Here is a 22618-nt window from a genome sequence, read left to right as displayed (position 1 = left end):
TGGCAGCTGCTCTAAATCCCGTTCCCACGGCAACCCCAGCAGAGGCTGAGCCTCCAGTCAGGACTGAGGCCTGGGTGGGGGATCGGGCAGGGGCCGACTAGGCACCAAACCGCTCCCAGGAGCCCGGCCGGAACCAGCACACCCGGCCAGGGCCGGCACAGGCAAGCTCCACTGGCCCTCTGGCCATCATCGTGTCCTCAGCACGCACCACCAGGCTAGGCCTCGGGGTGCCACAGCGCGGTGTCTGCGTGTGACGGGAGACTTTGGGACGGGGCTCGGTCGCCCTGGAGCGGCGTGAGACAGCGCTCCGGACACTCACTTGACGTAGTACTTGTGCAGGAGACCCAGGTTCTCCTGGAACAGCCGCAGGTAGCTCTCCAGGGAGTTCTCGTTGAGGGCCAGGTACAGCCAGGCCCGGCCTGCAGACAAAGGGCAGGAGTAAGCCACTAAGGGGTGCTGGCTTTCCTTGGCCCAGCAAGGGCGGGAAGGGCAGCAAGAATGGCGGAGGGGAGCCAGCGCCCCAGCAGCCTTCTCTCCTGACGGAGCACCGCACCCTGAGACCTTGATTTTCCCCGTCAGACCCTAGCCTGTAACTGGCCAGGACACTTGGATGAACGGGGCAGGTCGCAAACTCCAGATGGGTTGAGAAGTGCAAGGACTTTTCACCGATCCTGTAGCTGACACTGACCCTGGCTCAGGGAGAGAGGCGAGACCCCCCCCACTAGGTGCTCGGGCTGGGATTTGGTAGGAGCCCCGCTCTCTTCAGCATCTCACTTTCCCTCCTCACAGCCACAATGCTCCGGCCAAATGTCATGTGCGGGATGAAGAGAGGCCTCGTGGAGGGCGCTGGCATTTTAACCAGCCTCCGCCACTGGACACCACAAGGCACTCGGCCTCCCGGGCGGACCCTGAGGTCACACCTGAGCCCCAAGCTGCCCACAGGGAGGGCGGGACTGGTCCCGTCGCCGAGTCCCCCCGGTACTACTCACTGCGTCCCAGGTTGGTGGCCACGTGCTGCAGCACCTCGATCTGCTTGATGGCCTCTCTCCGGGTGAAATGCACCACGAGCACCCAGTAGCCAGATGAGAGGTCTTGCAGTCTGAGAAAACAGGACAGGAGCTGCTATGACCTAAACGGGGCCACCCTGGGAAGCTGCAGTCAGTTGGTCCACCAGCCTTCGTGTCAGGAGGAAGCCCAAGGCTGAAAGCAAGGGATTCCCAGCGGGACCCCCAGGCAGCCACCAGGCCTTCACACCATCATTTCATCTGTCGCTAATCCTTTCCCCAGTCATTCATGCCCGCTCAGAGACGGATTACTGGGATAACCCCAGACAGTCTGCAGCCCACCTGAGTGAGACAAATTGTTTTCTGCTAAGGGAAAGAAGAAATAAAAGGCAGACGAGGCTAGGGACTTCCCTCTGAGGGCTACTCACGGGCTCGGGGTCCTGCCCTGCTGCTCTGTACTGTCCTCTCCAGAGGCCACCTCCTTACCCATAGAGCAGGGCGTGGTCCAAGTGCTCACACAGACGCTGCAGGACCTTGTCGTGGTTCCGGATGGCAGGGGTCTCATCTTCACATGCAGCAAAGTAGCTCTGCAACTGAAAGGGAAAAAAGGCAGTTCCCCCAGATTAGAAATGGGTAATAAAGAGGAGGGCCATGGAAGTTCTGGAATCAAGAAGGGAGCTGAGAAAACCAGTCAAAGGATGTATCTGTGTTGACCAGCAGAGAGTCGACCTCAAACTGCCTCCACCAACTGCTTATCCTATACTGCATGTTCCAGAGGCACAGGAGGACACTTAGAGCCCAGTCCCCACGAGGCACTCAGTAAGTGCTTGGCACGATGACAGCTCGATGCTGGTGAGGAATTCATGGTCTATGATGTGGGTGTCCGGTGGTACCAGGCTTCAAGCCAGGGCCGCCGAGCTACACAACTCCAGGGGCACTACCTACAGTGCTACGCATATAAATGAACACTCAGTGCCCGTGTAAATCCCCCTGCCCCGCCCCTGGAGTTGGTCACACGGTGGCCCGGCCTGGAGCTGTCCCTCTGCACAAACTAAGGGCTGATGGACGTGGGCACCTGCTCCAACGGCCTTCTTGCCAGAGGCTGACATGGGACGCTGGACTTACCTGAGGAAGCCGGCCAGGCTGGATAAGGATCCAGGTACCTTGCCAGGCTCAGGTCAAGCCCCACACCAAGAAGGACACTGTTCCCAGGCTGGACTGAAAACAGGAGATTTGGCCAGTAGGCGAGATGAGCTGCAGCCTGAGGAAACCCCAGCAGGCTGACGGAGGTGAGGGCAGCTCGCTCAGCTCTGTTAAGGCCAAGAAAGCCCAGATCAGGACTGAGTTCTCTGCAGCCACAGTGAGGAGGGGGCCCTGTCAGGCGAAGCGCCGGGAGAAAAGTCTTTCCCACTTCATTGGGCCACACTCTGGTCTGCTGCTGCCCTTCTAATGTCCAGAAGGGGAAGAACACACAAAAAAGAGCACCCATCCCTGTACACCCGTCTCAGGTTTAAGCTCCTGGTTCTGGGGAAACGTGCTCTCAGGTTTTTTCTGGAAGCAGTGGTAGAGACAGCAGCAGCAGACAGGACACATCGACCACGCCCGCAAGCACGCGCTCTTGGCGAGAAGCCAACAATGCAGCTCCCACAACAAAAATAGCTTCTCTTACTCTGTGGCCTGGAGTAAGCCCAGCAGCCCTGCTGGCCCCGGACAGGCCTCGGTCCTGCAGGGTCTGCCCCTCCTTCCAAGAGGCAGGCAAAACAGAGCCCCAGGAGGAGAGGTTTCTAGAACTGAAAGAAAGAGCAAAGAGCCTACGAAAACTGCAGTGGCTGAAGGTATGCCTGCACGGCTTAGTACTGAGAACCATGACGTCGGGGGCCAGGTATTTTTTGTTTTTTTTGTTTTTAATTTCAAAATCCAAGTAAATCTGAGATCAGAGATTCTTAGATGTTAGAACTGGAAGGATCTTTAGAGAACTAGTACAACTCCCTTATTAAAGAAGGAAAACAGAGGCTTATTTATTTTCTTGATTATAAAAGTAGCCACACCCACCATGCTTGAAAAACATGGAAAAGTTTAAAATTTTACTGATCTTGACGTGCAGGCTCAGCGGCCATGGCTCACGGGCCCAACCGCTCCGCGGTACGTGGCATCTTCCCGCACCGGGGCATGAACCCGCGTCCCCTGCATCGGCAGGCGGACTCTCAACCACTGCGCCACCAGAGAAGCCCCCTGATTTATTTTTAAACAGAGAAGGTGACTAAGGCCAACAAAGGTTAAGTCCTTCACTATGATTTTCAGCTAAGTGAGGGAGCCATGGCTGGAACTCAGGACTCCTTTTTCAGGTCAAGATACCTTAAAAAATAAATATTCTGAAAGCAGTATTTGCTCATTGTAAAAGTTTAAGCAACATGCAAGTGTGTATAAATGTAAAGACCTCCTCTCCCCTGTCCCCCAGTGGGAACAGCCTGTGTGTGTGCCCTCCCAACTCTTTTCCTGCATACAGAGACTTAAGAAAAAAAAGTGAAATGGGATCACGCTGTACTCATTGTTCTGAAACCTTTTCCTTAATAGAAAAAGATTTAATAAGTCATTTTTCTAGACTATTTTGTCTAATTGAACCAATGTTTCTTCCAATACGTCAAACGTATACTTCCATATCATTACATACAGATCCACTCCATTCTTTTTTTTTTTTTTTTTTTTTTGCGGTACGCAGGCCTCTCACTGCTGTGGCCTCTCCCATTGCGGAGCACAGGCTCCGGACGCGCAGGCTCAGCGGCCATGGTTCACGGGCCCAGCCGCTCCGTGGCATGTGGGATCTTCCTGGACCGGGGCACGAACCCGCGTCCCCTGCATCGGCAGGCGGACTCTCAACCACTGCGCAACCAGGGAAGCCCGAAAAATGGTATTTTTGCAAAACTGAGTCTTTCCATCCACGAACATGGAATTTTTTTTTCCATTTATGCATGTCTTTTTTTACATACTTGGTAAGTTTTCCAGCTTTCTCTGGATAGGTCTTTCACATTTGAAGGGGAGAGGCTGCATACATACACATGGTACTAAGAATTAGGGAACAGTCTGTAACCAGGAGACAATTAACCAGGAGACAATTTCTGCAAAAAGTATAATAGAAAGAGTGTATAACATGGTGGTGAAAAGCAAGGGCTCTGGACAGGAAACATGGGTCCAAAGACTGGCTCTGCTACTACAGAGCTGAGTAGCTTTGGCAAATTAACCCTCTAACCCTCATTTTTTTCTCATCTGTAAAATGGATTCAAAAGATAGTTTAGAGCTGAGCTGTCCAATACAGCCAGCCACTAGCTACATGTGACTATTTGGATTTAATTAAAGTTAAAATTAAACAGAAGTAAAAATCCAGTTCTTTAGTTGCACTAGCCCCATTTCAAATGTTCAGTGGCGACTGTACTGGACAGTGTAGATATAGATATCAGTCCATTATTGCAGAAAGGTCTGTTGGTTTAGGGGATCAAATGATATAAAGCATGCAAAAGGCTTAGCATAGATCCTGGTAAGCAACGAGTGCTCAGTAAGCATTAGCCAAGATTCTTTTATCTATCTATCTATTGGCTGCGTTGGGTCTTTGTTGCTGCGTGCAGGCTTTCTCTAGTTGTGGTGTGTGGGGGCTACTCTTTGTTGCGGTGCGCCAGCTTCTCATTGCGGTGGCTTCTGTTGCGGAGCACAGGTTCTAGGCAAGTGGGCTGCAGTAGTTGTGGCTTGCGGGCTGCAGTAGTTGTGGCTCACGGGCTCTAGAATGCAGGCTCAGTAGTTGTGGCGCACGGGCTTAGCTGCTCCACAGCATGTGGAATCTTCCCGGACCAGGGCTCGAACCTGTGTCCCCTGCATTGGCAGGCGGATTCTTAACCACTGCGCCACTAGGGAAGCCCCTAGGCAACATTCTTAAGAATAATGAAGCCACAGGACGGTTCACGCAGCATTATTTACAACAGCCAAGCTATGGAAGAAATCTCGGTGTCCATTGACAGATGAATGGATAAAGAAGTGGTAGATATACAGTGGAATATTACTCAGCCATAAAACAAAACAAACAAACATAACAAAACAGATACAGACTCATAGCTACAGAGAACAAACTGGTGGTTTGCTAGAGGGGAGAGGGGTGGAGGGATGGGCAAAATAGGTGAACGGGACTAAGAGGTACAAACTTTCAGTCATAAAATAAATAATTCACAGGGAAGTAATGTACAGCAGCAGTCCCCAACCTTTTTGGTACCAGGGACCTGTTTTTTGGAAGACAATTTTTTCCACGGATGGTGGGAGGAGGGGATGGTTACGGGATGATTCAAGCGCATTACGTTTATTGTGCACTTTATTTCTATTATTATTATGTTGTAATATGTAATGAAATAATTATACCACTCACCATAATGCTGACAGCAGGTGGAGCTCAGGCGGAAATGAGAGCGATGGGGAGCGGCTGTAAATACAGATGAAGCTTCGCTCGCCCGCCCGCCACTCACCTCCTGCTGTGTGGCCCGGTTCCTAACCGGCCATGGACCGGTACCAGTCCGTGGCCCGGGGGTTGGGGACCCCTGATGTACAGCATGGGGAATATAGTCAATACTACTGTAATAACTTTGTATGGTGACTTATCATGGTGATTTTATAATGAATAGAAATATCGAATCACTATGCTGTACACCTGAAACTAATATAATGTTGTAAGTTAATTACACTTCAAATAAACAGAAGCAACAGTGAACCCATATTCTCAGCCACACCAATGACACACCACTTAGCTAAACGTAAGTTCAGGGGCAAAGAAGACTCAGTGATGTTCTCTGCTCTCAAGAACCAGTATCCTGTTCACCAGCTCATTAGCAGGTGGTTCCAAAGCCTATTCTTTAACCACTCTTTTACAGCAGGTTGATAAAAATTTTCCATTATCTCAGGGAACAAGGAGACCTTCCATCAATGTGACAACCCAGCACAGTTCTTGAGAGGAGCAGGAAGGCGAAAGGGACTGTCTCTGAGTCAGTGATGGGAGCGTTTCAGGAGCTCTGCCAACAGCTTGAGCTCACACTCCGGGAGCTGGTCAGAAAGCACCACATAAAGATGCACAGCTGAAGTCTTCTTCCCCCGCCATGGAGAGGCAGCTGCGAGGAGCCACTCACGGCACCAGGAAGGTCACAGGCTCTGAAAGTGGGAGGAGAGCAAACATCGAGGCCTCATTTGAGGGCCCCTGAGCAAGCGAATCAATGAAATGAGGATAATGGACAAATTTTACTCCAAGTTACTCTTCAGTGACACACAATACTTGCTGGTGGAGCTACCACTGGCTGTAATTAGAGCCATCATTTATTGAATGCTTGTTATGTGCACTAGGAAGGCAGCAGACAACTTGGATTTTTTTTTTTTTTTTCGGTACATGGGCCTCTCACTGTTGTGGCCTCTCCCGTTGCAGAGCCCAGGCTCCGGACGCGCAGGCTCAGCGGCCATGGCTCACGGGCCCAGGCGCTCCGCGGCACGTGGGATCTTCCCGGACCAGGGCACGAACCCATGTCCCCTGAATCGGCAGGCGGACTCTTAACCACTGCGCCACCAGGGGAGCCCTACAACTTGGATTTGAATGTGGGCTCTGCTACCCACTCACTGTGTGGCCTTGGGCAAGTTACTTAACCTCTCTAAACTCAGTTTCCTGCTCTACAGCCCTACAGGTTGCGCGAGGGTTCAGATAATACCTTAGCTGTTTATCAAAGAGCACGATGCCTTGGAAACACTTCATAAATGTTAGCAGCTGTGATGACGTACTTCACAAACACTACTTAACTTAATCATCACAGCAACCCCGTAAAGTAGGTCACAGAGCTAGTAAGTGGTAGAGGCAGATTGTAAAGCCAGGTCTTCTCATCCAACGTGGCTTCAAGATCCCCGAGTCAATGACGTAGATAAAGTGTTGTTCTAATATGCTGTTCTAATATGTTGTAGGAGAACCCAAGAAAGTGAAACGCACTCCCCTCTTTTTTAAGTCACAGGAACTAAAAAGCCCACAGTGCACATGAGACCAGTGTCTTCTGCAGCTCTGCTTCCTGGAAGATGGATGGAGGAGAAAGGCTGGTGTGGCTCCTTTAAGAAGAAAGCTTGCCTGCTCTCTCCATCCTTTTGCCCCATGTTGGCCTCTTCCCAGCAGTGAGGAAGTGCACTGTTTGGTTAAATCAGCCACAGTTGCTCCAGGAGGAGCTTTCCTCACTTCTGGGAAGAAATTCATCCTGCTGATCAGACTGCCAAGTGGTTTTGAATGTTTCCTTTATGCCCATGAAAGTTTGGGGAAAAGGCTGAAAATTTCAGAATTAGTAGGGGTCTAGAGCAGGGGTCAGCAAACTATGGCCAGTGGGTCTGCCTCCTATTTTTGTAAATAAAGTTTTATTAAAACACAGCCACACCCATTTGTTTTGTATTATCTACAGCTGCTTTTGCACTATGATGGCAGAACAGAGTAGATGAGACAGAGGCTGTATGGCCTGCAGAACCTAAAATATTTACTATCCAGCCCTTTATAGAAGGTTTGCCGACCTCTGGTCTAGAGCCTTAAGCAGAGGTGACAAGGAATGCACACCTGTTACAGGCTGGGCCAGGAGATGTCTCTCGCCCAATGCTCAGTTCAGCAGTGGCCAGAAGAGGAGGCTCGAGCCTTGAAGATTCATATATTTCAACAAAGATTTACTGAGCACCCACTATGAATACACCAGCTGCTATTCTTATACAGAAGTCCCGGCCCTTGTAAAATGTAAATCGTATGCAAATACATAATATAGTGCCAGGGATGAATAATGCTATATAAAAACAAAGCAGTGATCAGGGGTCTGTTATAAATATGGGGTCAGAGAAGATCTCACTGAGGAAATGACTACTGAGGTAACTAGGGGAAGAGCATTCTAGTTAGGACAGCATGTGCAAAGGTCCTGGGGCAGGGGCAACCGGAAGGAGACTGGTGTGGCAAGGATGTGAGTGATACGAGCTCAGAGAACAGCCAAGGGCCACATCATGTGCAGGTGTTCAGGCTGTGGTAAAAGACTTGGCATTTCATTCCTAGTTTGATGGGAAGTTATTGGAAGTCACTGAAAACAGGGAGGTAATATAATCCAATATGTATGTTATGAGGCTGCTCTAGCATATGTGTGGTGTATATACGGACTCTGGAAGGCCAAGGTGGAGGCAGAGAGACTGGCTGGGAGGCTATCACCAGTGCGGATGGATAATGGAGGCTTGGAGCTGGCTGTAGCGGTGGAAGCAAAAAAGGGTTAGACTTAAGAGCTACTCTGCAGGTGGCGCCCCAGGGACTTACTGATGGATTAGCTGTGCGGAAGGAGAGAAAGAAAGCTGCCAAGGATGATTCTAAGGCTTTTGGTCTGAGCAACTGAACGGCAGTGCCCTTTCCAGATCAGGTGGAGCTCTGCGCCGGCCATGGTAAGTTTGAAACATCTATCAGGTATCTAAGTGGAGATGTCAAGGAGACAGTTGTACAAATGGGTCTGGAGTTCAGAGGGAGGTCAGCGCCATCAGCCTTTGGATGGTATTTAAAGTTGTGGAATTGGATGAGATCATCTTGGGAATGCAGAGAGAGGAGCATCTGAGCACTACGCCAGGGCGCTCCAGTGTCAGACCAGGGGTCCTCCCGCAGTCTGCACGACAGGGCCACTTGGGGAACTGGAGGAAAAGAACAATGCCCAGGCGCCTCTCCGGATCAACCGGAGCAGAAACTCTGGAGGCGGGGCCCAGGAACCAGCATTTCTTAGTAACACTCCCCAGATAATTCGAATGCCCAGCCAGGGCTGAGGATCACTGCTTTAGACTGAGAAGGCGCAGGCAGCAAGGCAGTGGACAACCCGGACAGTGTGTGCTCCAGAAGCTACATGAAGACAGTCTGCAGGGGGAGGGAACGATCAGTCCATCGGGTCACGTTTCCACATAAAGGGAGGGGCCGGGAACCTGGATGAAAAGCAATCGGGGTGAAGAGAGAGGGAAGAAAGCCTGGGAGGAGTCCGCCACGGAGAGTCAGAGCTTTTTTGGGACCTGTTTCAAGCAAATGAGGTATTTGTAAACTGACATTGATGAGGCAAGTGGAACTTGAAAACAGGAGATGTTTGATGACACGGGGTAAAAATTATTATTAAATTTGGTTAGAAGAGAGAAAAGGAGAAGGAAGGAAGGAAAAAAGAGAAGACAGCAATACAGAAAACTCCTTTGACCAGCTTTGCCAAAAAGGTGGCAGGAAAATGGGGGTGGAGTAAAGGAGCCAAGTCCTTGAACAGGAAAGACGGGGTGGGATCCACTGCCCAGGGTAGGGGTGGCCACAGATGGGAGCCCAGGTGGGCTGGTGAGCTTGATGGAGGGAGGGTGAAAAAATTCTCATGGGAAGAAAATTTAAAAATAAGCAAGGCAGGGCTTCCCTGGTGGCGCAGTGGTTAAGAATCCGCCTGTTGAGGCAGGGGAGACGGGTTCGAGCCCTGGTCTGCGAAGATCCCACATGCCGCAGAGCAACTAAGCCCATGCGCCACAACTACTGAGGCTGAGCTCTAGAGCCCATGAGCCACAACTACTGAGCCCACGTGCCACAACTACTGAAGTCCGTGCACCTGGAGCCCGTGCTCCACAACAAGAGAAGCCACTGCAATGAGAAGCCCACGCACCGCAAGGGAGAGTAGCCCCCCGCTCGCCGCAACTAGAGAAAGTCCGCGCACAGCAATGAAGACCCAACACAGCCAAACATAAATAAATTTTTTTTTAAATTAAAAAACAATAAGCAAGGTCCGCTGAGAATGAAGAGAGAGAGAATAAGATTTAAAATTGTTTTTAGGGCTTCCCTGGTGGTGCAGTGGTTAAGAATCTGCCTGTCGATGCAGGGGACACGGGCTCGAGCCCTGGTCCGGGAAGATCCCACATGCCGTGGAGCAACTAAGCCCACGAGCCGCAACTACTGAGCCTGCACCCTAGAGCCCGTGAGCCACAACTACTGAGCCTGCGCTGTAGAGCCCGCAAGCCACAACTACAGAGCCTGTGAGCCACAACTACTGAAGGCCACCGCAATGAGACGCCCACACACCTCAACGAAAAGTAGCCCCCGCTCGCAGCAACGAAGACCCAACACAGCCAAAAATAAAGAAATTTATTTTTAAAAACTTGTTTTTGAAGCCATGGTTTCCTGAGAGTCCTTGAACTCAGGCCTCATCTCCAAGTCATGCTCCCAGGCCACACCCGGACTGGCTAAGCTGCTCTTCTCTCCCTGTTCCCGGTTCTCCGGGTGCACTTGGGCACCCAGGCCAGGAAGAGCTGGGTTCAGCTCACCCCAGACTCTCACGGCCAGGAGGCCGGTGCTCCCTGCTGAGCCCTCTGGGAAAACCAGCCATCACGAGACTGTGCCAGGCCCCGTGGCTGCAGGGACATGGGGGTGGCGCACTTCCGCAAGCCAAGAAATGCCTCACTCCGGGCATTTTAATCAGGGTTAGTCCCACTCTCCGCTTGGAGCTGCCACAGCCAGGCCCTCTCAGTCTTGTCTCTCTCCTGGACGCATAACCATGAAACAATTTCTAGTTCTATGGTCGGTACCAAGAAATCCTTCCAGAATTGGTCCCTAATAGGTAACTCCACGGCAGCTGTGAAAGATTAACAACGGCCAAGTGAAAATGAGCTGGTTGCAGGGGCCCTCCTTTCCTCCTCCCTGGTCAGCTGAGACCAAAGAGGCTGTGATGCTGCTCAGCAAACAGCCGGGGATCTGAAATCTCACTCTGCTCACCGTCTGTACTGGGGCGGGCGGGGTGGGGTGGGGGGCTCCGCACGCCTAGGTTTACAGAGCAGGAGAAAAGTCCCTGCCCCGACAAAGGCAGGAGAGTCTGTGAGGCCGGACAGACCCAGGCTGGCGACACGCCCGTGTGAGCCGCCCAACCACTTAGGGGCTCACTGCTGGGCCTGCTGCATCCCTGGCGGAGGACACGGACCTTGAACACAGGAGACTCTCCCGCTGCTCAGGGAGGAGGTCGCCGGGTACCAGCAGCTGCTCTACCGGCTCCACGGGGACCAGATGTATTTAGACGACAGAGCATTTAGAACAGCCCTCCCAGTGCAGGCCTAGGAAGTAGAAATCCAACAGCAGAAAAGACCCCAGCTGAAGAGAGGTGGGCTGCCAGCCGACCTCAGAGCACCTCTTTTACAAATTAAACCAACGATGGCCCTGGTTACACGAGCTCAACTCCAACTTGGAGCCACCCCGAGCTGCAGGACCCACTTGGACACCTCATCCCAGGGCTGCCTCTCACCGGCTGCAGCTGGGGTGCGGCATGGGGGAGGGACGAGGCCTGCGGGAAGTGGGAGGTCTCTGCCCACCTTGCCTTTGGAATTCTAGCCACCGTGGGGCCCCTGCTGGGTCAAGCTGCACCTGTGGGCCTCGCGGACACTTGCTCTTCTTTCTGAGGCAGACCCTCCGAGGACAGGCAGAGGTCAGACTGTGTGATACCATTTATTACTTTGGGGTTAGGATGTCCCCAAACCTGGAAGCCTGGACGCCCCCAGGGAGAGGGACCCCATGAGGGCTCGTCCATGGCAGACACGGCTAAAGAAGGGTTGGTGCGGCCACCGAATCAACGTCCCCACCCTGATGCCGCACCAGTAGTTTGCATTGGCTTCAGACACAGACTCTCATGGATCTGAAGAGAAGGCCAGTGCTCACCACCCTTCCTCTCAAAAATAAATGTAAACAAATAAATAAATAATAAGGCAGGCAGGCTGGAGTCTTTTAAATCTTAGCAAAGCTTCTTAAAAACAATAATGCCGGGACTTCCCTGGTGGCGCAGTGGTTAAGAATCTGCCTGCCAATGTAGGCGACACGGGTTCGAGCCCTGGTCCAGGAAGATCCCACATGCCGCGGAGCAACTAAGCCCGTGTGCCACAACTACTGAGCCCGAGTGCCACAACTACTGAGCCCGCGTGTCTAGAGCCCGTGCTCTGCAACAAGAGAAGCCACCACAATGAGAAGCCCACACACCACAACGAAGAGTAGCCCCTGCTCGCCGCAACTAGAGAAAGCCTGCACGTAGCAACGAAGACCCAACGCAGCCAAAAATAAATAAATAAATAAATTTAAAAAAAGAACAATAATGCCTGCTTTACATGATCCAAGGAAAGGAAGGCTACTGTCGACAGCATTTCTGGAAAGACTCTCCATTGGAATCGAAGACAAGGCTGGGCGCTGGCCAGGATGAAGAATTTCAGAATCTAAGGGCATAAGAGCCCTTAGAAATCACCAGTGGTTCGAGGATGGAGTAGAATCCTGTGTGTGGCGTGTTTTTTCAGGCTGTTGCTTGGCTTCCAGGTCTCTGGTGTTTGCGCAGGGACCTCTCGGGAGGGCCTCTTACCGTCTTCCTCTCCTGGAGCCTCTCATTCAGGAGGGTGTGGGGGGCAGTTAGAGTGAGCAAGGGAGAGGCTCTCAGTGAATGGAACTTTAACTACTGAATGCACTGAAAATCAGAAAAATAATCACTTAGCCAGAACCCTCATCTCATGGGTCTGGGAGGCTGGGGCCCAGGGAAGTGAAGACGCTTCCTGCACCTCCTGGCTTTGTCCAGTGGTCCTTCTGCTTTACTGCAGCGTCTTGGCCCGGTGTGCTCAGATACCACAGAGGTAGCTATTCCTGGAGCCCCTTCTGCTTCCATCCTCCCTGGGGATAAAGTGAAGGTCAGGGGCACCTGCTGTGACCATCCGGAAAGTGCTCATCCCAGCGTCTTACTGAGGAGGACAGAGCAGTAGGGGTCTTGGGCCACTCCCAGGGCTCTATCGAATGGGAGCTGGGAGTTTAGGGGGGCGACGTCGGGAAGGTTCCAGCCACTTCCTTCCTAGACAACATGAGAATGTCCACAGAAGCTAAGGCCCACTGGGTGTCCACGGCTCCACCAACCCCAGGCAACCGCAATGTTTCTGACTCATTCTCCTCATTTTAAAATCCCTCACCTGAGATCCCACCCTACCTTAGCCTGGAAAATAGCTCATTCCCAATGACAATCAATTATAGTCGATTATAGAACTAGAGAACCCAGGCATCACCTCTGCACAAGAACCAGTCAGAGATCCTGCCATTCAGAAACGACGGGCCTGGTTTCTCGGTGGGCATGAAAAACACAGTCCTGCAGCCCATGCCCCTGCCCGGGAAAGGCCTGTGCCCAGGCTGGTGGCATCCTGGGACTGACTGGCACCACCCCATGTAGGGCTGCCATAAAGGGTGCGCTGTTTGTTTACCATGGCCTGCATCGTTCCTGAAGCAAGTTGGGTGAAATCAACGCTTCTTAACCGTTCATTTGCCACTAAATACACCCAATTATACAGCTTTCGTTCCCACCTCCCAAATCACTGCTCATTAGCCCCTTTGCTGGAGTTGGCAGGCTCTCTGCCTAGCTCTGCTGAAAGATATACTAGGGAAAAGATGAAAAAAGCAGGTAATTGGGAATTCCCTGGCGGTCCAGCGGTTGGGACTCCGTGCTTCCACTGCAGGGGACCCGGGTTCAAACCCTGGTCAGGGAACTAGGATCCCACAAGGCGCGCGTGGCACGGCCCAAAGGAAAAAAAAAAAAGCAGGTACTTGGATTATCCATGGATTTCATTTTTTGCGCTTTCTCTGGGGTGTTGGAACGATGACAGCAGGAGGGGACTAGCCTAGCTGGGCACAGATCTCTTGGTAACTGGGTACTTTGACAGAATATGGTTTCCAAAAGCAATTAAATGCTCCTCTTCCTGGCAGGGGAGTGTCCCAGCCCCGAGGTACTACGATTGTTCTGCCTCTGAACTCAGCACAGCGTTGACCTCTGATGGAGGGACCAAGGGCTCCTTTCAGAGTGGAGAGGAAAATGTAAGAGGCCCTCCCAAGAGGTCCCTGGGCAAACACCAGAGACCTAGAAGCCAACCAATGGCCTGAAAGAACACGCCGCAGGCAGGACTCTACTCCATCCTTGTACGCTGCGACGGAAGCCGAAGCTGGCAGGGCCCCCGCTCTCTGTTTTCTGAGCGCTCACATTCAGTGTTGTGTGTAGCACCGGCGGGAGGAGGGAGGGAGTTTTTCAAAGCCTCATTTTACTCAGTCTTCCAAAGCCTGGGAGCCTCACTGGCTGTGTTCATCTTTCACTTCCCTCTTCCTCCACCGTACCTGCAATGTCCCCCACCCAGACAACCATACCGTTGCTGAGGAAAATGGCCATCCAGTCACTGTCTAAATCACGACTTAGGTTGAGAGGTGAGACAGTCAGAGACTTTGGAGGCTGAAGGTGTAAATACAGGGTCAGGAAGTGTGCCGAGAGCACCATGGATAGGTTCCTGAAGGACACGTGGGAGGGCCTGGGGCAGGGCACACACCCCATCCGCTGTGATTTGTTTAACGCTGGTCTGTCTTCTAGAGTGTCAGCCCCGAGGGGGCAGGGGCTTGGTGGGCTCTGTTCACTGCTGATTCCTAGTGACTGGACGGGTGCCCAGCACAACACAGGCACCCATTTGTTAAGTGAACGGGTGGTTTTATAGCGGACTGGCCCACAAGACTGACCTGTGGGGATGGATTATCTGTTATAATTTCAAGACAGACATGATGGAGACGGAAAAGGCTCAGAGAAATGGAAAGAGCGAGAGCGAGAAACATGGTTCAAGTCCAGACCTGCCCCTTATGAGGGTTAGAATCTTGGGCGCGTTACTTTTCTAAACCTCACTTCCCTCGTGTATTAAACAGGGATCGTGAGCCATCCTGCAAGTCTGCTGTGCGCCTGACTGAGGAAGTGTGTGTGAACAGCAGGTGGTGAATGCATTAAGTGTACGGATTCTGCTACGATCACTCCCCTTCCTGTTAGCGTGTCTGGACATTTCGCGCCTCAGTAGTCTGTAACACCAAAAATACAGAACTTAGGGTGAAGTGTGAACAGAAGTTGACTACTTTCAAAAGTTAAGTGTGGATTTCAAGTCTACATTAGCCCTTCCCTTGCTCTTACATGTTACTGGGTTTCTTAGACTCTTTTAGCTCTAACTCTTAAGTACAGATAGCCAGGGAGGAGGGGCGATTATAGGAAAGGACCACTTTCTTCCTTATACATTTCTATAATGTTTGTGACTACTTAGAAGCAAAAGGAATACAGATGAATTACAAATACGTAAGATGGGAGAATGTCTCTGTGGCAGAACCAGTTGCTTTGCTAGAAAGACAGAGGAGATGCTCTTGGAACCCTAGGTAGTCATAACAACCAACAGATCAATGACCTAAACTCTCAGCTCCAGCCAAATGGACTCTCCCAGAAACTGTCCTTCTTCCCCTGCCTCAAATGGAAGTTCTAGGACATCGAGACATCAAGCAAGCAGCAATGAGGAGGAGGACAGGGCTGGAAAGGAACGGTCACCCAAACCCGCCCCAGGGAGGAGAGCTCTGGGCCCAGGGTCGCTTACTTCGCCTTGTACCGGGGCGGGGGGTGGGGGGGGGGTCCCTGCTCCATCAGCACTGAGGTCACCCGGGAGAACTTTTTTTTTAAAATTTATTTATTTATATTTATTTTTGGCTGTGTTGGGTCTTCGTTTCTGTGTGAGGGCTTTCTCCAGTTGCGGCAAGCGGGGGCCACTCTTCATCGCGGTGCGCAGGCCTCTCACTATCGCGGCCTCTCCTGTTGCGGAGCACAAGCTCCAGACGCACAGGCTCAGTAGTTGTGGCTCACGGGCCTAGTTGCTCCGCGGCATGTGGGATGCCCCCAGACCAGGGCTCAAACCCATGTCCCCTGCATTGGCAGGCAGATTCTCAACCACTGCGCCACCAGGGAAGCCCCCGGGAGAGCTTTTTATCGAAGGGGGAAAAGGCCCGTTGCTTTCCTTGGACATAAGGGCACTGCCAGCCTCAGTGGCACCACACTCTCCTTGCCATGGTGGCAAATCCTGATGCCAGAGATGAGCCCTGAAGACTCAAGGGGGGAGAATGACCCACCCAGAGCGCCCCCAGCACCTACAAACGCCAGCTTTCTCCTTCCACAATGCTCGCACCCAGAATACCTGCTCCTTTCTCTCCACGTGGAAACGTCTTGACCACTCCACCCTCATTCAGCATTAACTTTTAGGCCTGACGTTTCTGTCAGCCATTGGCAGCCTTTCAATCTTGCCGGGAAATTTCTTTTCCCAACGGGCTCCAGCCGGATGAGCTTTGAGGGGGACCCACAGGAATCGCCACTGCTCCCTCCGAAACTCCGTGTGTCCACTGTGATTACACAGACGGCTGGGGCCCACCCCAACTGAACGGAGCTGCCGCTGCCTGATGCAGACCTGTTTCTGCCTGGCCTCCAGTCATCAAACGGGGCCTTTCGAGGTGGATGAGGCTGATGCTAGAGCCAAGGCACGGAGGAGAAAGAGAGGGCCCGGGGTGTCCTGTGATGGGGTGGAAAGGACCACAATGTCACCAGCCTGCAAACAGAGCCCTAACATCAGAGAAGCATCTTGCAAAAGGAGAACCAGAGTAAAACTCAGGCAGGGCTCAGAAAAACCAGTGACCGCTTCTCCACTAGCGTCTCATGCTGGGCCTGGGTGGGGTCACTCGGGGGGTCAGGGGCACACCTAAGTGGTTCCTGCTTGGAACCACTCATCCCTCTCTAGGTAGCCTCCGTGATGTGAGAGCGGAGAGGAGAGAGCTACTGCCAACCTCAGGACTCGGGCAGGGGAGGGGGAGCCCTTAACACTTCTGTTTATAAAATGTGTGTGTGGATACTTACTATTTTATCGAGCTCTTTGCCCAGGTGACTCAGGTCATCAGGGGTTTTCAGAATGCTTAAGATTTTAAAACTCTTAAGAGTTTTTCCATGAAGCCAAGAGAACAAAACTATTGATTGAAATCAAATGGTCAGTGTAATTCCCACATAGCTCTAACTACCACGCCCTCTCTGGGAAAGAGCTGCCCTAGCTCATTTTTAATGTACTGGCAGATCTAACCTCTCTGGTGGAGTGGAAAAATGGGCGCAAAGAGCCCACCACCGGACCCAGCCGTTTCAGCTGCACTGCCAGGCGAGGCTGAACAGCTGCAGCTCTTAGACCAGCGTCAGCGGACCCCGCTCAGGAGACCCCCGCTCAACGCAGGGTATGCCTGGCCGGAAATAGAAGGCCACTCAGAGCCCAGCCCGGTGGGGCAACCCGCCCAGACTGAGGGCACTGGGGACCTGGGTTGTCCTCTGTGAGAGAAGGTGGTCCCGACCTAGGAACATTCTCTCAAGGAGGGTTACTTTATCAGTACAAGTCTATTCACCCTGTTTAAGGGGATCCAAATTGGGGCTGAGGAGACAGAGAACTGGGGTCGCTTACTTTTCATTTTATACACTTCTGAGATATTTGTATATTTTTTAAAACAACTCCTCATCTTCCTAGGCTAATGTCTCACTCTCTCATCGTAGTCAGTGTCCCTTGCTGGAAGCAATGTCACCTCTTTGGCAAGTCTCCTCTGACCACCCCCCTCTGCAGCAGACCCTCTGCCAGTTCACCACCTTTTCCTGACCGAGGCCTTCAGGACACATCACAATATGAAGGTCTTTGTATTGGTTTGTCTGCTAACTTATCACTTTCTCCTCCTGAAACAGGAGGGAAGGGGCAGGGCACAACCTTTGAAAGAATAACATAGCCCGAGGACATGACATAAACTGATTAGAACCAAATGGGTCCAAGATGGCCCCCCAAACCCGGAGCCTCAGTATATGCTTATATCAGCAAGCTAAATGACACACCCACAGGCGCCATGACAGTTCCAAGATCAGTAAGGATCAAAAAGTGGGCGGTGGCCCAATTCCTGGAAATCCCCGCCCCTTCCTAAAATAGCTGGAATACTCCCCCCACTCATTAGCCTATGAAATTACCCACCCCTATAAAACCTGACAACCCTGCACCCTCGTGCCTTTCTCGCCTTCTGAGATGGCCCATGCTCTGTCTGTGGAGTGTTTCTCTCTAAATAAATCTACGTCTTACCTATCACTTTGGCTCTCACTGAATTCTTTCTGCGATGAGACATCAAGAACCCGAGCTTCATTAAGTCCTGAAACCAGGGGTGTGATCTCACTTGGAAGACTGTGGGTTTTGGCCGGGTTCTACCCTTTTAGGGCCTAGGACAGTGAGGACAGAAGGAAGGTGATCAGTAAATGTTTTTGAAAGACACACATCCAGTGGTATTTACGAGTGTCCGTATTCATTCCACAAGCCTGACATAGTGCAAAAACCCAGTGACAATAGAGATTTCGTTGACTATGGGACTGGCCATCACACCAGCTTCTTTGAAAGCGATCCCTAGCCTACCCTGGGGAGGACACTTTTGTGCACAAATACAAGTAGCTCTGGGCCAAATCCAGCTACGTGTATGGCTTGTCTGTGGTTGCTTTTGAGCTACAAGGGCAGGACTGAATGGTTTCAACGAAGACCACATGGGCTGAAAATATTTACCATCTGGTCTTTGAAGAAAAAGTCTTGACAAACCATGAGCTTGAAGGAACAGAGGAGTGTAGTGTAAGACTTTGAAAACTACACAAGAGAAAATGGCAGGGTTCACACATACACTTGCAAGTGCTAATGGTAGCTGATACCTTATTCAGGCCTTGTTATGCATGAGATCTTGTACTCAGTGCTCTGAGTGTGTCATCTCCTGTAATTTCATTCTCATTACAACTATGAGTAGGTTCTGACTGCTGAGGCTAATTGAGGTACAGTGATTTGCCAGGGTCAACATGGTCAGTGACAAACCCCAAATTCAAACCCAAATCGAGGTCTGTGTACTTGTATTTGTACCCTGAATTTGTAACCTGCGTCTGTATCCACTGTGCTGGACAGCTTCGATGGAAAGCACTTTCCAGCCGTATCGAGGAGAACCCTCCACACTCCCGAGACTGCTCTGTCTCCTCTGTGTCCTCAGAAGGCCACCTGGATGTCCCCACTGCCTTGGGGATGTTAAATGCCTACTTTCTATCTTAAATGCCCACTTCTTCTCTGTCTCTGAATTCTACCAATTTGTCAAGACTCAGTTAAGCTCGCCTTCTCTGAGGCTTCTCCTTGCCTTGGTGACTTTTTAAATCCTCCCTCCAACCAATATATGAACTGTTGGAGGGCAGAGGCTGCCTTCCACTGCAGAGCCTTTGTTCAGATTGCAAGCGTATGCAACAGACACGCTCCTCAGAAACAAAACAAAACTCTCGTGAAACCCACTGCCTCCCCTCCCCTGGAGAAGATGTTATTTAGTAGAACCACATGCCAATTCAAAATGCCAACACTCTTTAACTTGGACGTCTCTCTTTAGCTATTAACAAATCGGAAACCACAAGCTTTATTGTCTGCATCTGGGATGTTTCATATTGCACTTGCCTTTTATTGTTATCATTATCATTTAACTGTGCTAACTATTAAACTCTCCACTTCTCTCTAACTCCCAGGAATCCTGCCTTCATATCAGAACACAGGTTCCCTGGATCAGCTACTGCACTGGTGTTACAGGGCATGTTCAGCATCACCAAATCTAGGTGTGAAAATAGCTGAACTCAACAACGCTGCTTAGGAACAGTGGTTGCACTTGGGGGTGTAGTTTCTGGGATGATGGCTGTGTTCGTTTCTGGCTCTAGGTGCTGGATATGTGGATGTGCTCACTTTGTGAGAACTCACTCAGCTCTACATCTAGGAGTGTAGGTATATTTTATTTTCTGTAGGTATATGCTATTTTCTGTAGGTATATTTTATTTCAATAAAAAGTTCTCAAATACCCTTTGCAAACATAGCTAACACACATGGATCTTTTTTTTTTTTTTTTGCAGAAATCACACCTCATTTTCTTCATGCAACGTCCTTATGAAAGGATCGGTTAGACCATTTTACTAGCGGTAGGATGGGCAAAACAGGCGAAGCAACTCTTAAGGTACCATATAACAAATTCAGGAGGGATTGGTGCTCAAGGTCAAATCCGACCCCAAGACGGCTAGCCCTCCATGCCTACTGCTGTAGCTGAACCGATTCCCATTAGAAGCAGATACTCTGACTCAGAAAACCAAATGCCCTTCATATGGCAGAATCATAAAATAGTTCTCTGAAACGCAACATACAAAGGAAGTGGGTAACAAGGCCCATTAGCAATGTCTAGGTGGTAAGGTCGTTTAGCCACCTTCAGACCTTGTGAAAGGGAGGAACTGGCTCTACCACAAACAGAAAAAGCGACCACTTATGCTATAGACAGAATGTCTGTGTCCCCCTACAGGTTCGTATGTTGAAATCCTAACCCCCAAGGTGATGGTGTTAGGAGGTGGGGCCTTTGGGAGGTGATTATGTCATGAGGGTGGAGCCCTAATGAATGGGATTAATTCTCTTATAAAAGAGACCCAGGAGCGCTCCCTCCCCCCACCCCCCCACGTAAGGACACAGGGAGAAGTCAGCAGTCGGCAACCCAGCCCCAAACAGAGCCCTCACCAGAACCCGACCATGCTGGGACTCTGTTTTCAGGCTTCCAGCCTCCAGAACTGTGACAGATAAATGTACGTTGCTTATAAGCCACCCAGTCTATCGTGGTCTGTTACAGCAGCCCCAACAGACTAAGACAGCTTACTAAGACTGGGTTAAGCACCAGGCTAAACACTGTCCATACAGACTCTCATCAAATCTTCACAACAGCACTGATTTCATCCCTGCTTTACAGACGAGAAAACTGAGGCACGGAGAGGGTAAGGAACCTACCCAAGGTTACAGGGTTATTCATTGGCAGGGCAGGGGTTCTATCCAGGCCACCAGACTCCAGAACCCATGTTCTTACCCACGATGCTAGTCACGCCTCTTGTTGCGATTCACCCGCGGATGGGTTTCCAGCTTCTAGCGTGCGACATACCTTCTGATTCACCCTCGCTTGTCCAAACGCATCCAATGATAAGCGTCTTGTCAAGCACACCCAACTCCTTCATAAATGGCAGGCTGGTTCACAGAGTGGCTCTCTGCCCTCAGAAGATTCGTGCTTACACACATGTCCACCCCCTTTCTACCAGGACTTTCCCCATTTATTTGTAAGTTGGAAATCTAAAGATAAAACACGAGGCCTACATGAAGCCATGACCAGCCCAGATTAGATTAGAAAGGTCAGCAGTCTTCCTTTGTCTTCCATTACCAAAGATGGATTGCTTTTTTATTTATGTATTTATTTTAAAAATTTATTTATTTATCTATTTCTTTTGGCTGCGTTCGGTCTTCGTTGCTGTGCACGGGCTTTCTCTAGCTGCGGCGAGCAGTGGCTACTCTTCGTTGCGGTGCGCGGGCTTCTCGTTGCAGTGGCTTCTCTTGTTGAGGAGGAGCACAGGCTCTAGGCGTGTGGGCATCAGTAGTTGTGGCATGCGGGCTCAGTAGTTGTGGCTCATAGCCTCTAGATCTCAGCCTCAGTAGTTGTGGCGCACGGGCTTAGTTGCCCCGTGGCATGTGGGATCTTCCCGGACCAGGGCTCGAACCCATGTCCCCTGCATTGGCAGGCAGATTCTTAACCACTGCACCACCAGGGAAGTCCCTGGATTGCTTTTAAACAAACCATTTGCTCATCCTACACTCCTTGAGTAAGCAAAAATAATACCCCATTGCATTAGCAAAGCTCAGGAAAACTAAATAAAACTTTCATTGGATGTTTGCAATGCTGCTTTTAGTTGTACTTTTAGAGGAACCTTTTAGTAAGAGCACATTTTGAATCGACTTTTCTTTGTATGCTACACTGATCTTTATGAAAGGTAAAATTGCTTGCCTATGTTGCTTTTGAGGAATTTAAGTGGGGGGAGAACACGGTTATTTATTAATTAATTAATTAATTTATTTTTGGCTGTGTTGGGTCTTCGTTTCTGTGCGAGGGCTTTCTCTAGTTGCGGGAAGCGGGGGGCCACTCTTCATCGCGGTGCACGGGCCTCTCACTATCGCGGCCTCTCTTGTTGCTGAGCACAGGCCGCAGACGCGCAGGCTCACTAGTTGTGGCTCATGGGTCTAGTTGCTCCGCAGCATGTGGGATCTTCCCAGACCAGGGCTCGAACCAAAACATGGTTATTTAAATACAAGGTTTGATTTGGGACTTCCCTGGTGGTCCAGTGGGTAGAATTCCACACTTCCAATGCAGGGGGGCTCGGGTTCGATCCCTGGTTGGGTACTAGATCCCGCATGCATGCCGCAACTAAGGAGTCCACATGCTGCAAGGAAGATCCTGCGTGCCGCAACTGGGACCCGGCGCAGCCAAAATAAATAAATAAATATTAAAAAAAACCAAATTTAAGGGTTGATTTCATGAATTCTCTTCATTTTGGTCTGTTGAAGTAATTAAACCAATCTGATGAGCCTCCTCCTACCCATCAAGTCATCCCTGCCTCCACCACCATCTCACAGTTTCTGCGACTATCAGGTGAACTAGGAATTCAAATTAGGAAAACATTCCAACAATATTCCTCAAATGATTATCAATTCTGGTTTGGTTTTAAGTGAATATGAATTCTACCTTTTGTCCCTTATCTGGGACCCTTCCTCAGATAAGCTGACTCCTTCACACATCTAGTTACATGCCCTTAATAGGTCATAGTTTTTCTCTACCTGGAACTGGGACATGATCTCTACTGCAAGGAGCC

General features: G+C 50.7%; 1 protein-coding gene across 4 annotated transcripts in view; it reads right to left on the bottom strand.

Annotated features, from left to right (window-relative positions):
* The window catches only part of PLEKHM2 (pleckstrin homology and RUN domain containing M2), a 41853-nt gene that overhangs the window by 14515 nt on the left and 4720 nt on the right, over positions 1-22618 (bottom strand). For 3 of the 4 annotated variants that reach the window (XM_067721349.1, XM_067721357.1, XM_067721377.1), the window contains exons 2-4: positions 1491-1597; positions 990-1099; positions 320-419 (exon numbers count right to left, since the gene is read on the bottom strand). In XM_067721349.1, the coding sequence (XP_067577450.1) occupies positions 320-419; positions 990-1099; positions 1491-1597 (317 nt within the window). Of the gene's footprint in view, positions 1-319; positions 420-989; positions 1100-1490; positions 1598-5409; positions 6183-22618 lie in introns of all 4 variants that reach the window. The other variant, XM_067721367.1, reaches the window with a different exon arrangement.

Source organism: Pseudorca crassidens, chromosome 2 (assembly GCF_039906515.1).
Source record: "Pseudorca crassidens isolate mPseCra1 chromosome 2, mPseCra1.hap1, whole genome shotgun sequence".
Lineage (NCBI taxonomy): Eukaryota > Metazoa > Chordata > Mammalia > Artiodactyla > Delphinidae > Pseudorca > Pseudorca crassidens.
This window is presented reverse-complemented; position numbering and strand designations above follow the sequence as displayed.